Below are 14,441 nucleotides of genomic sequence, written 5' to 3'. Positions count from 1 at the left end.
AATTTCTCCCTCTATTTGCTTTTTTCAAATACAAGTTGGGCTGAGAATGCACAGCTGGAAAAGTGTTGGTTAATAGCTTCCTCTTTGTAGAATACTGGATAATCAAGAATTTGCTCTGTTTCTGGACATGTTTAATTAAATTAATAGGTCAGCTTAGTCCTAGTTCAGGACATCACTGTCCTTGGTTTTTTACAGAGAAGGAGCTGCTATTTTTTTTTTGGTTGAATTCTGTCTTTATTAACAAATGGGGTTTCCAAGCCATGATATTGAGATTGAAGACAGGGAATTGAGGCTATTTGCTGCTCTTATTACATACAAATGCAAGCAAAGTGAGGATAGTAGGAAGATGAAAGTAGTAGCCAGTCCCATGGCCCCGACCCTCCCATCAAGGAAGTGTATTAGAAGAAAGGAAAGGAGGGATGATTGGAAAGGTAGAAGAATATTTTGGCCGGCAGCCCCCCTCCACATTCCCTGGAGATGATTTAAAGTGTTTTTAGAAAGTAATGAGGAAAAACTCCCCATGGACTATCTCTTTCCCTTTCTTTAGGATGGGGACCCTCTTGAGCTATTTCAGAGGGAGTGAATGGGTGGTCCTGGATTTCTTCTTGTTGCTGTTTGTTCTTCATTCTCAAAGATGACTATGACATCAGGGAGGTGATGCCATGACATGCAAGTGAGGTGAATTTAAGTGAAGTAGGGCTATGCAAAGTCAACTGTCTCATTTTCTTCTCCAGAGCCATCTGGATCCCGTGGCAAAAAATAGAATAGGATGATCTATAACTTTCCCGGTACTTATCTAATTTATGTTTATCCTCTGCATCAGGAAGGACTACTCCAAGTGATAACGAGCTAATCAGTCTGTTCTAATGAGTGATAGAGAGGCTTAACAAGCCACCTAGCTCTTTTGAGAAGTAGCTGGGCATTTTTTATCAATGCTTTAGCCTGTATGAGAGGCCAGCCGTCTAGTATTGTGGGAAGTGCTCTAGACCAGAAATCAGAAGCCAGACTCTGGCTTCTAAGTCATATTCTGACCTCTTCCTATGCTATATAATTCCTTGAGCAAACCACATGGTTTATCTTGGACCACAGTTTCCTCATTTGTAAAAGGAACATGAAAACCACTGCACAAATAAGATGAGTGTAAACACCTTTGTTAACAGTAAAGTATCATTATACAAATTCAAGAAAAATTTAAAAGTAAGGGATCCTAGAGCTAGATAGAAGTTCAGAATCTCTCTAATCCAGACCCCTTGTCTTATAGGTGAAGAATATGAGACCTAGAGAGCTTAAATACTCAAAAAGCAGCCAGTACACTCCACATTCAGTTCTGCCTCTGAAATTAAGAGGAGAGATACAGATTATTTCATGAACTCTGGTGCAGCCACCAGGAGAATATATCTGGAAACAGAAGGGATTCCTCTAAATTCAAGGACCAATCCAGGGGCATCTGTTTTTTTGTGGTTTTTTTTTTTTTTTTTGTTTTGTTTTGTTTTGTTTTGTTTTTGTTTTTGTTTTTTGTTTTTTAATTTGTTTGTTTTTTCTACTTTGTCCCTTGACTTCACCAGACTACAGTAAATGCTAAGACTGACTATAGTGTATAGAATCTAGCTGGATCTGGAGTCAAGAAGATGTGAGATTAGATATGTCTTCAGATTCTTACCAGCTATGTGACTCTGGGCAAGTCATTTAATGTTTGCTTCAGTTTCTTCAACTATAAAATGGAGATAATAATAGCATCTACTTTGCAGGTTTGTTGTGAGGATCCTATTTGTAAAATGCTTAGCACAATACCGGGCACATGGATGCTATATAAATATATATAAGTAAGGAATTGTGACTCCTTTTGGGGGTTTTGTTGACTAAGAAATTAGAGTGGTTTGTCATTTCCTCCTTCACCCCATTTTACAGATGAAGAAACTGAGGTAAGCAGGGTAAGTGACTAACTCAGACTAACAAAGCAAATAAGTATCTGAGGCTGCGCTTGAACTTATATCTTCTCACCTTCAGACCCAGCACTCTATCCACTGTGCCACTTAGCTCTACCTTCTAAAGTTACCACCCTAGATTATAAATCACGAACAGTTGGTGGAACAAAGAAGAGTGACCCAAATCTGTTTCTAAGCATGAAGTTTGCAAAATTCTTGACTGTTTGTGCCTGCAGATCTCTATGTGAATCAACAAAATAAGAGCAGGTGTAAACATGTCAGACAGCCGTGGGTATTGTTTTTTGTTTTATTTTGCTTTTTAACTTGAGGCAATTGAGGTTAAGTGACTTGCCCAGGGTCACACAGTCAGGAAATGTTAGTGTCTGAGATCAGATTTGAACTCGGGTCCTCCTGACCAAGGGCTGGTGCTCTATCACTACACCAACTTGCTGCCCTAGCCCCCTGTGTTTTGAGTAAGCTGAATGTGCACACAGCAATCTCAGTAAAAAGTAACAGAGATGGCAAGGATCTGGGAATAGTGGAACAGTGCCAAATCCTTCTTCACTGATGTGTCATAGTCATTGATCTATACCCACACTGGTTCTAGTATGATGATTTCCAAGACCTTTGAGGAATAGTAGAGAGAGTAATCCTTCAGTTATGCCTTAAATTTGTATAACTTCTTACAACTTACATAGGACAGTCTTAGGTTCTTTAATTTTTTTTTTTTCTTACACCAATCCAGTAAAGCAAATACAGGGTAAGTAACTCCTCTCTGAGCCTCAGCTTCTCTTTATGTAAAGTGAAGTGGTCAGGGCAGATACTCTCTAAATCTTCCTTCTAGTTTCACCATACTATGTTCTAAGGTCACTTTTTGCTCTAACAATCTGCTTCTCCAAGGGCTCTTGCTGGTTTTAACATTCTAAGAAAAAAAAAAAAAACAACTTATAATCCCTTGGGCCTTTCCCCCTCTCTTTCATACCCTGCCCTTGATTGATTCTGTCAAAGCTGATCTTCACTTTGGAGGAAGTAAAAGTAAAAGACTTAATTTGCCTTTCACATCGCCTAATTTTAGTTTCTCTGAAAACTTCCCTCTATTTGATATCCTTGACAATGACCTTTCTTTATGCGCTGCCTTGTTGACCTAAAGTGTGGGATCATCCAAGATTGATAGAAACTTGAAGAGATAACTGGTGCCCCTGTTATTTATCCCCATGTCTTGGTTGCCTGGTAGTATGTAGATTTAAGTTTTTCTGAGGCAGGGAAATCTTAAGTTTATTGTCCTTTTCGCTGATCACCAGAGACCTGCTAAATGAAATGGGCTTTTAAAAATTGATTAATACAGAAAAATTTTCTCAAAAACATTCCTGCCAATCTTTGGGACTGGAATCCAAGTTTCCTGCTTTCTAGTTTTGTGGTCTTTCCATATACATCAAATGACAATACCAAGGAGAAAATACCCCTCTTTTGATACAGACCAGCACCTACTTTGCAACATAATTTTCCCTCCCTTTTTTATTGTTTTTCCCCCTCCTGATTATACATGCATATTAATTTTTTAAATATACATCTTCTTTCCTCTCTGCCTCTGCCTCTGCCTCTGCCTCTGCCTCTCCTCCTTTCTTTCCTCTTTTTCTCCTGAGGCAATTGGGGTTAAGTGACTTGCCCAGGACCACAAAGCTAGGAAGTGTTAAATGTCTAAGGTCACTCTGGTCCTCCTGACTTCAGGGCTGATTCTCTATTCACTGAGCCACCTAGCTGCCCCTAAATATACATTCCTTTATGAATTTTGTTGGGAGGGAAAAATCATAACAAAAGGGAAAAGTCATGAGGGAAAAAAAAAAAAACCACAGAAGTTGTAGCATATGTTGGTTTACATTCAATCTCTATGTAACATAACTTTTAAAAATTATTAGTATTTTATTTTTTCCAATTACATATAAAGACAATTTTCAGCATTCAATTTTTGAAAGATTTGGGATTCACAAAATTTTCTCCCTCTCTTTTCTCTCTTCCTTCCCAAGATGGCAAGTCATCTGATCTAGATTATATGTGCAACACATAGTCTTAAAAGAGTTTCTTGGGACACTGAGAAGTTACATGTCAGCCAGTGTATATCAGAGGCAGTTCCTCTGGTCTTTACCCCAAGACTAACTCTCTAGAAAGCCATGCTGCTTTTCACACTATGGCATGACTCCTTAAAAGAGCTGTTTCTCCTTCTGCCCTTGTAAACCGAAGGGGGGAAAGCACAGCCTTAAACTATAGTTGATGCAATAGATTAGGGCTTCTGGGACTTGTTTATTTTTGATTCAAGTTTATTGGATTACAGTTCCACCAGGGTTTTGTGTGCCGCTGGCAGCCATCCTATATTATCATTTCCGCACACGCCTCCCTACCCCCCTCATCCACCTGAATGTTTCCTCTGGCCCCAACTGTCCCAGGGAACGTTCTGCAGCATTTCAATGACTTCTGGAAGTGAGCTTTGGTGGAGCCGACCTTTGAACACAGGATATGAGATCCTATCGCCTGCTGGGTTGAAAGGAAACCCTGGCACAAAGAAAAGAGCTGGCACAAATGTGCTGGGCTTCCCTTCGCAGCAAGAAATGGAGCTTTGTGCTTGGTTAGCATAAAAGTCTACTAATACTTGTTGACTTAAGGGGGAAGACTAAAGAGGGCAAGGGCTCCAAAAGCCAGCTAGCCTCTAAGGCCTGGATCCAAAAGGGTTTTGCTTATGCACACCTTAGGAACAGTCCTATAATTTGTAGCTTAGGGATAGTGGGGCACACACTCTGGGTCAGTGGTATCTGGCACAAACAAAAGCAAGGGTTTCTAACCCATACATAAGTATCCTTGTGGGCTTCATATTGACTTAGAACACCACATATGTTTATGTATTTCTCTTTTTTAAAAAATTAATACATCAACAAATTAGAATCCGATAGGAACTACATTTTAATCTGGCTTAGGCCGCCCTCAGGAGGGTTGTGGGTTGCGGGTTGCATGTCTGTCTGTTCTAGATAGATTTGGTAAATTCCTGTATCAGAATTGTGAGGGAATCTTGAATGGAAATCAATTTTGTCAACTTGTAAAACAAAGGAGATTACTTGCCTTATGGCTAGGTGGTTTATCCAATAGTTAGATGGAATGGAAAATCTTGTTCTATGACCTTTTTCTTCCCTCCTTCTGACTGTATAAGATTGAAATGATCTCATACAGATTAAAAGGAAATTTCACTGATTTTTTTTCTCAGTAGTATTTTTTTGTAAGACTTTGTGTTCCAGATTTTTCTCCCTACCTCTTCTCAAAGACAGCAAGCAATCCAATACAGGTTAATCCTGTGCAGTCCTTTTAAACATATTTCCATATTTGTTATGTTGTCCAAGAAAAATCAGACTAAAAGGGTCTGATTTCCCTTTTCCTAAAGGGAAAAAAATCACAAGAAAGAAAAACCAAACAAACAAAGATGAAAATGCTGGCTTTGATCCACATTCAGGCTTCATTCACTGATTTTTTTTTAATTGGTTGATGGTAGATTTTTGCTTTATGATATCACTTATTTGATGACAAAATTCTTATTGATAATCCTTTTTTATGTTTTAAAACTTTCTTATTTATTTCATTAAATACTTCCCAATTACATGTAAAATATTTTTAACATTCATTTTTTAAAATTTTAAGTTCTACATTCTCTACCTCCTTCTTGCCCTCCCCTACCCACTGGGAAAGCAAATAATTTGATACTGATTATAAATGTGAAGGTATGTAAAACATATTTCCATGTTAGTCATGTTACAAAAGAAAACATACACATCAAAAAGGCAAAAGTTTTTCAAAGTACACTTCAATAGGAACTCAAAGTTCAGTATTCTCTCTAAATTTTTTTTCATTTTTCATCTGAGTCCTTTGGAACTTCCTTGTGTCATAGTTTGATTAGTTTTTCACAGTTAATCACCTTTACAATATTGTTGTTACTATGTACAATGGTCATCTGGCTCTGTTTATTTCACTCTGCATTGGTTGGTGTCTTTCCAGGTTTTTGTGAAAGCATCCTGGTCATCATTTCTTAAACAAAATAGTATTTCATCATAATTATACGCCACAATTTGTTTGTCCATTCCCGATTTCTAGGTATCCTCTCAATTTCCAATTCTTTGCTAGCACAAAATAAGCTGCTATAAATATTTTTGTACAAGTAGGTCCTTTCACCTTTTCTTTGATCTCACTGGGTCAAAGTGTATATACTGTTTTACAACCTTTTGTATGTAATTCCAAAATGTTTTCCGGAATTGTTTGACCAGTTCATAGTTTCACCAATAGTGCATTGTTGTACTAATTTCCCATCTCCCCTCCTTCCCCCCCCCAACATTTATCAAATGCCTCATCTTTCTAGCCAGTTTGGTAGTTAAATAAATTGAGGTGTTATCTTAGAGGGTTTTTTTTTTTTTAATTTGCATTCATTTGTTTCCATTTCCCTTTTTGTCAAGGCTTTCTGTATCTTTCCCTCCCACCTCCCATACAAATATATGCATGTGCATGCATGCATACACTCCTCTCCCCCCCCCCCCCCACACCTTTTGGATTGATTGTTTATAAGATCTATTGTCTAAACCCTGGGGACCATCCCTGGGCATCAATTGATAAAAAATCATTTGGTTCTTTAAATATTGAGATTAGATAGCTTACATTTGAAACTCTCAAGGCCCCTTCCCAGGCAGGTTCCTCAGGAATACATACATACATATATATATATATATATATATATATATATATATATATATATATATATATATATATATATTAGAAATGACATACCGACGGATTTCCCTTTTATGTTCTAACTGAAAATGTCTACATAGGTTTGTAAAGGCAGAAGAAAGACTAGGTTACATAATGTTATAGATATGTCTGAGAAAGGCAGGTATTGAAGGTAATAGTTGTGTTTCTTTAGAATTTTATTTCTTGCAAATGGAGATAAAGGGCAGTAATTTCAAGGAGCAGTAGGATCTTGGAAACTCCAAAGTTGATCTCTGTGGTACCTAACTTTTTGGCTTTGGGGTGGGGGTACTCTTTAGCACTCTGATTCCTTTAATTGTGAAATTGAAGGGGGGGATTCTTTGTCTTTACTTTCAGAGACAGCTATTAAGGACTATATTGAGATCATTGAATGTAAGATACATTGGGATTCTAGCATGAAAGGCACATCAGATTACTCAAAGCAGGATATTTAATGGAGGCTAAATGGCACAATAGATGGAGCTCTGCACCCCAAATCAAGAAGACTTAAATTCAATATGACCCCCAGATATTTAACTAGCAGTGTGATCTTGGATAAGGCCTTTCACTTTAACCTACTTTAGTTTACTCAACTAGAAAAAGGAGAATAATAACATCTACCTCCCAGGGTTTTTGTAAGGATCATATGAGATAATATTTGTAAAGTATGCATACACACATGTATACATACATATATGTATACATATATATACCCATATGTATATAAGCATATACAATATGTATTTGTGATAAATATAATATATATTATTTATATACACATACTATATATACCCATATACATATGTGCACATGCACATATGTATGATATAAAGTATTTGCAACATAGTAATCAGTTAATAAATGCTTTTTCTCCTTTTTCTTTTCCTTAATGAACAGAGGGCTAGACTCCAATTTCGACCACACTGTTGATAATGACTACTTGGCAATTTTTAAATCAGAATGGTCACCTATTTTTCCTATATGTTTTCTTTCCTGTAAAAAGAGAGTTGGATCAAATGAAATATGAAGTCCCTTCTAGTTCTTAACATTGTGTTATTCTATAGCTTAATATTCTGTTTTTCCCGTCCCAATTCTCACATTCTAAATTTTGCATTCTGGCATTCTGTGTTCTGAGGTCCCTTCCAATTTTCATATTCTGTGTCTCCTGGCACCAAAACACTCATGCATGGTAAGCTGCCGACAGATCTTGGCTTATTGCCTGCCCTCACTACTTCACACTGCCCATGCAGATGCAACCTCAGTGCTGTTCATTTGTTAGACATAATCCTAAAATTAATTTAGAGCTACCAATTCCTTACTATTTATTGACTTGGTTTGCCTTGTTCATTTACAAGGTTATAGGAGCATGTCTGTTCACTCCTAATATTGTATTCATCTTGTTTCAGCGAACATGATCTGGGTGAGGATATCTATGATTGTGTCCCATGTGAAGATGAAGGTGATGATATCTATGAGGATATTATTAAAGTGGAAGTCCAACAGCCTATGGTAATGTGGTTTGTGTGTGTGTGTGTGTGTGTGTGTGTGTGTGTGTGTGTGTGTGTCCCCATCCCCATCCCTCACCCTCCTTGTCTTATATTTAGAAGCAGCAACCATCGAAATCTGCTGACGCATCTCTTCTGATTGTTTGGGTCTTTGTGAAAAGGCAGAAAGAAACTAGATTAGAGCCACTAGTATCATTTGTAAGATTTTTTTTTAATGTGTTGCTATGGAATTCTCTGAAGGATTTGCAAAGTTCTAAGTTCTCAGTGCAAAAAACAGCATTACAAATAGTTGCTTAGTCCCCATTGCACACAGCGGGTATCATTTCATCCTTTTGTACACAGAACGATGAGGCTGATATTGGCTCAATTAGCCAGCTGTGCATCTTTTATGTGGCAAATATATTTACTTCCAAGAGACTTGACTAATAATCTGTCTGAAGCCAGCTTCCCACTATGGGTATATATACATATATTTTTTATCAAGTGTAACTCTTCTTTCCTAAGGCCACCAGCTTTCCTTGCTTAAAGGTGGTGCATGTAGTTGTGAGGTTGAAACATACTGGTAGAGTTTTATTACGCCTCTGTGACCCAAAGGCTTTGCTTCTTTACTAAACCACCAACAAGTCCTTTCTGTGTGGATTTGTTTTTGTGAAACCCTGTGCTGCCACCGAACAAAATTGGATATTACCCAGACACCATATTTGTGGGTTTTTTTAAACTTAGTGTTGTACTAACCAGCTGCTGATGGTAGAAAAAAAGACAGAGCTAGGAAAACAACTCCAAATTACCTTTCAAAGAGACATTTCTCATTCTGAGGGAATGTCTATTGGTTTAACTGGTGCCACATTAGAGGCAAATGTGAATCAATGCCTTTTGGACCAGTGTTTACTTCCCACACCAAACAAATCTGCTTTTTTTTTTTTTTTTTTTTCAAACCTGCTCTTAAGAGAAAGGTGGTTCTAATTTTCTATCTTGTGGGTTTCTTCTCTTCCCATATATGCAATGCAATAGCCAAGATCAGGAAGAAAGTATAAAGAACAAGTATGGTTAAGACCCACAGCTCCTCTCTGTAGAATACTTACAGATGGTGCATATTCACCTGCCTCCTTTGACCCAGGGGAATGGGTCTGGGTAGGATTCCTAAGGCTGAATTTCCCTGTCAAAGTCAGGAAGGCCATTTCCAAGGCAAGGAGAGGGGTATGTTTCTTTATATATATATATTTTAGGAAGTTCAGTTTGCCCACTGTGTGAATCCAACTCTGGTCTACCCTAATAATAGAGAATGGTTCTCAACCCAAGCCTGTTTGGATAGATAATTCAAATTAATCACTGAAAACACTATGTGGATTGATTCAATGTTTTCCTTCTCCCAACCATAGGGCCTTCTCAATGTTCATACATGAAATAAAAAGATCTCTCTGCTGACAATTTTGAATTTGACAGAAGAAATTTTAGTCCCAAATTTCAGTATTTTTCCTCATGAAGGCCTCTTTGACACCCAGGCTGTATGTCTAAGACATATCTGGAGAGCACTGGTCCTAGATCAGGAGGTTGAGTTCAATTCAGACTTTAGATGATTACTAGCTCTGTTACCCTGGGCGAGTCAATTAACTCCAATTGCCTTAAAAAAAAAATGTGGGTAAAATATAATGATAACAATAAAAATTGAAATTGTAGAAAATTAAGGGATTTAATATTGATTCATTCAATATTGAATGAAAATCTCTGCCTGCTCAAATGTCTCAGAATCCATATTGCTATCTCTTTAGAGAGGATATGTCCTTTTTTCCCTAGCTCCCAATGATGTCCCCATTTAGGGTGTTTATTTGATCTTGAAATGCACATGAAAAGTCCTAAGATTTATTTTCAAAGCCTGCCAGGGAGAATAAGGGAAGATTGCTTATCTGTGTTCTAGGAAAGAGATGTATGTATTACAAGTACTGCTTTGTGCAGCCCTTAATCTCCCAGCCAGAAAACTGAAACATTTACAGAGTGGCCCTGTTGATCCCTGATGGGATGGAAATAGCGCTTCATGCCTACATCCTCTCGGTGATAAAGCAGGTAGTTTTATATCCCCTGTTATGCCTGGAATTAGCCCACTGTTGTCAATGGAAAGCAATGGAAATCTATTCTGTCCTCCTCTTACTCTTCAAGTAGAAATGGAAACTCCTTGAGGGTAAGGAATATGATTGTTGTCTTCACATTCCTAGTGTCCTGCAAGTATTCATTGAATTGAAGTGTGAGTCTTCACAAGTACAATCAGGAGATCTCTGGCTCAAGGTAAAAGCTTAGGGAATAACGTCATCCCTTTTCTTTGAAGTCAGGGTACGAGGAAGCGTTCTGTGGCCATGCTCTGTTCCAGAATTGGAGCCATGATGTGTATGCACGTATTGCTGATGTAATGGGCTTTCTTATATCATTGATGGACTGTTAGAACTGGGGCTTGGCTCTCTCCCAGACCCATTTTGAAGTGCCCGATTGTGGGCATGGCTAACTGTTTGTGCTTCTTCTCCTTTCATGCTTTCAGATTAGATATATGCAGGTAAGTGACAGATTCCAGCAGAGGCATCTTTTTGGAATGAGGCATAAAAGCAAACATGGACAAATACAGAGCATCCACAAATACATCATCACAAATGTTTTTTGAATTGAAGTGAATTCAGCCAGCCAGTGGCAAGTGATAGCTCAGAGTTGCCAGAATGAGTGTGTTACCTGCACAACACACTTGTGTCAAGTCTACCATCAGTATTCTCCTATCAGCTCATTCATTTCCTGCCATTCTGACAAGGATAAATGCCCCTCTTGTGACTCAAGAGAGCATTAATTACTTATAACTTCAGCACCAGTGGATTTCTGGCAAATTCTTGGCCCACCTCAAGTAGGCAATAGAAGAAATTATTACATTGAATTTTACTACATGACCTCTAAGACCTCAGAAAAGGTCATACCACAGACTAAAACCAGGAAATGTTTGCCTTGTGGATTCCACTTTTTCAGTGTCAGGAACTTTCCAATATGAGGATTGCTTCTGTGTTCTCTTTGGCTTTCAAGGCCAGCATTGAGTCTAGGACAACTGAAGTTTTGCTCTAAAGTTAATACCATTTGTGTGCCTTCAGCAATGTAGGAATAAGTAGCACCTAGTTAACAATATAGCATCTTTTTAACAAGAATAATTAAGAAGAGAAGGAAATCTAGGCTGATTTCCTGCCTTCACCCCATCTCTTTCATGTATTGGCATCTGCAAGAGCTACCCTGCATTGATAATGTTATGGGAGCTCTTGTCTCTTCTCCATGCCCAGTGATGGCATATAGATGGCAGAAGTGTGGAATAAGCCTGAAGCATTTTCCTCAAGGATAAGAAGCATACATGAAATGCAAAGATCTCCCTACTGACAATTTTAATTTGACAGAAGAAATTTTAGTCCTAAGTCTCTTTCTTCATGAAGGCCTTTTTGATATAAGGCCTTCTTAGTCTTGGAAAGAAAATATTTGTGGCAGGGATTTACCTAACTTTCCTTACTGAATGGAACAACACTGGAGAATGGGGTAGTAGATGTTTCAAATTTTATTTTGGACCATAGAGGAAAAAAGTTTGGACTTTATTGGCTTCTGAATGGCTTTCTCTATCTATCATTTGAATAGGAAGCTGTTCTAAAGATCCCAGTGAGAGCATCACTGGATACTCTGCTCTGATTCATTCAGTCTACCATAAAAATCCATGGCCAAGCCACTTTTTAGGAAGTAGAGTGTGACTTGGAAATCTTTTCCTTACTTGGGCTTAAACTTTAGCTCTTTGAGACTTCCAGCTCCTCTCAGAAAACACATTTATTGTGCCATTTGGCATGGCACTATTTGGTATAGCAGACTTAGAGTTACGACATCTGGATTCAAATTTCACCTTGTATCTTTACTAGCTTAGAGATGCTAAGCAAAACCCTTAGTTTTTTAGAGCCTCAACTTACTTTTCGTTAAAATGGTGCTAAAGATACTTACACTGCCTATCTTACAGAGTTTTAGGAAGAAAGCACTCTAGAAAACCATTGGAATACTGGTGTCAAACTCAGATAGCAAAAGGGCCTCTAAATTGAGTCACATATTGACTTCATAAGCCAACACACTACTATTACCTAAGTGTTATTGTTTTTAAAATTACTTTTTTAGTCTGGTTCACTTGCAATCTTCATGCTTGATATTTCTGATCTAAAAGACCCCATTGTTAGTATCTCTTTCATACCAAATTAAGCATTCCATATATTGACTAATGCCCAGATTGGAAGAGATGAGAATTATGCCTCTCTCCCCTTCTTTAAGGAGTTGAAGAATTACAGGTGTGGAATGCTGTTAAACTCAGTTAATGTGTAGATTACTTTTGCTGAACTGTTTCTTCCCTCCCTTTAAAGAGGAAACTGATGGAGTAGGGTGATGCTAAATAAAAAGTGCGGTTAAAAAAAAGAAAAAAAAAAAAGTTCAAAGTATAGTCAACATTTCACTAATGAATTTGATTTTTAAGCTCCCTTTAAGCAGGTAGCTACAAGCTCTTCAGAAAAAAGCCTTGTTCTTATGGTATACCAGAAGTCAGCTGATGGTATGGTATAGTAGAAGAATCCTAGACTGAAGTCACGACTTGTGTCCAAATCCTGAGTCTTGCTTCTTTTATAACCATGACTAAAAATAAATCACTTAATATTTCTAGATCCCTACTTGGTAAAATGAGTTTGTTGTATTAAATGATCTACAAGTCCGTTCCAGTGTTAAGTTCTATGATTCCATGGTACATAAGCCGTGGTCTGTGAATTGTCTCTCAATTAAGAGGCTCTGTCCCAGCCCTCAAAGAACTAACGGTCTGTGTAATTAACAGCACCCAGCAGATTACAACTCAGATGTGATCATGTATGTAAAGCATTTTTGCAAGACTCAAAGCGCTATATAAATGTCAGCTAACATCATCATCATTATTATTGCACTAGGTATAATAGAGTTGAATAGTTTCCGAGGGCTAAAAATAATAAGTAGAGATAATTTGATTTCTGAATCCTGGCAGTTGGTATGAATGGAAATTGAGAAGAAGAAGAAAAAAAAAAAACCACAACAGAATCAGTCTATCCTCTTAATGAATGTGAGTGTGTCACCATTCCAGTTCTATCAGTGTTAATTTAAAAGGACATGGCCTTAGTCCAGACTGCTCCAGTGAAATAGGTGTGGGAGACCCAGTCTGTGAGCCAGGAGGGATTGAAAGCCTCACTGCCTAAAAGAATGTTTTCTTTCTAGAAAATGGGAATGACAGAAGATGACAAAAGGAATTGCTGCTTGCTAGAAATTCAGGAAACAGAAGCCAAATACTACAGGACTCTTGAAGACATTGAAAAGGTGAGAATCATTTTTCTGGCCATATTTTTAAAGGGCCATTGAGATGTTAGAAGAAACCAAAAGGTTCCCCAGAGGCTGTAACCCTGTTTCAAATTTAGGCAAGTTGATATCCTTGTTAGAATGAGAGGGAGTGGCAGTGGTCCTCAAACTTTTTAAATAGGAGGCCTGTTCACTGTCCCTCAGACTATTGGAGGGCCGGGCTACAGTAAAAACAAAAACTCTCATTCTGTCTCCGCCCCTCAGCCCATTTGTCATAACTTGGCGGGCCACATAAATGTTCTTAGCCCCCTGCATCTGGCCTGCAGGCCATAGTTTGAGAACCCCTGGTAGAGGGTTTGAGGCAGAGTGTTGTTCTGAAAGTCAGTGGTCAAGTCCCATCTCCAACAGTGACTATGTGTAACTTTGGATAAATGACTTTAATTTGACGGAGTCTAAGTCTTACCATCTATAAAAATAAGGATAATATTGATGATATTATAACAAAGAATATTTAAACTTAGTAAGGACCATATTAAATGGAGTTTTTAAAGCCAAACAAGTTTATATTTTATTCTTAGACCAGCAGGGAATCACTGGAGTTTACTGAGATAAGCAATGATATAGTCTGATCTGTACCTGGCAGTTGTGTGGAATGGAGAGGCAGGAAGAACAACTAAGTGGTAGTGGAGGTGAATGATGAAAAGGGACTGAAGTGAGGTAGGTGATTGAGTGGAGAGGTGTTGGATTTGAGATACTTGGGGATAGAAAGAAGATTTATGTGGGGAAAAGAAGATAATCTGATTAAAGATACTACTAAAATTATGAACCTGAGAGCTTGAGAAAATGTCATTACTCCTAAATAGAAATGGGAAAGTTCAGTGGGGTGATGGAT

At 37.9% G+C, this 14,441-nt stretch overlaps 1 protein-coding gene across 5 annotated transcripts in view; it reads left to right on the top strand.

Annotated features, from left to right (window-relative positions):
* Positions 1 to 14,441, top strand: part of VAV2 (vav guanine nucleotide exchange factor 2) — a 432,898-nt gene that overhangs the window by 340,141 nt on the left and 78,316 nt on the right. For 3 of the 5 annotated variants that reach the window (XM_074294052.1, XM_074294053.1, XM_074294050.1), the window contains exons 5-7: positions 8,105 to 8,207; positions 10,731 to 10,745; positions 13,472 to 13,570. In XM_074294052.1, the coding sequence (XP_074150153.1) occupies positions 8,105 to 8,207; positions 10,731 to 10,745; positions 13,472 to 13,570 (217 nt within the window). The remainder of the gene's footprint in view (positions 1 to 8,104; positions 8,208 to 10,730; positions 10,746 to 13,471; positions 13,571 to 14,441) is intronic. The other 2 variants (XM_074294054.1, XM_074294051.1) reach the window with 1 other exon arrangement.

This window comes from Sminthopsis crassicaudata, chromosome 2 (genome assembly GCF_048593235.1).
Source record: "Sminthopsis crassicaudata isolate SCR6 chromosome 2, ASM4859323v1, whole genome shotgun sequence".
NCBI lineage: Eukaryota > Metazoa > Chordata > Mammalia > Dasyuromorphia > Dasyuridae > Sminthopsis > Sminthopsis crassicaudata.
The sequence above is the reverse complement of the archived record's forward strand: the minus strand, read 5'-3'. Positions and strand labels throughout refer to the sequence as shown.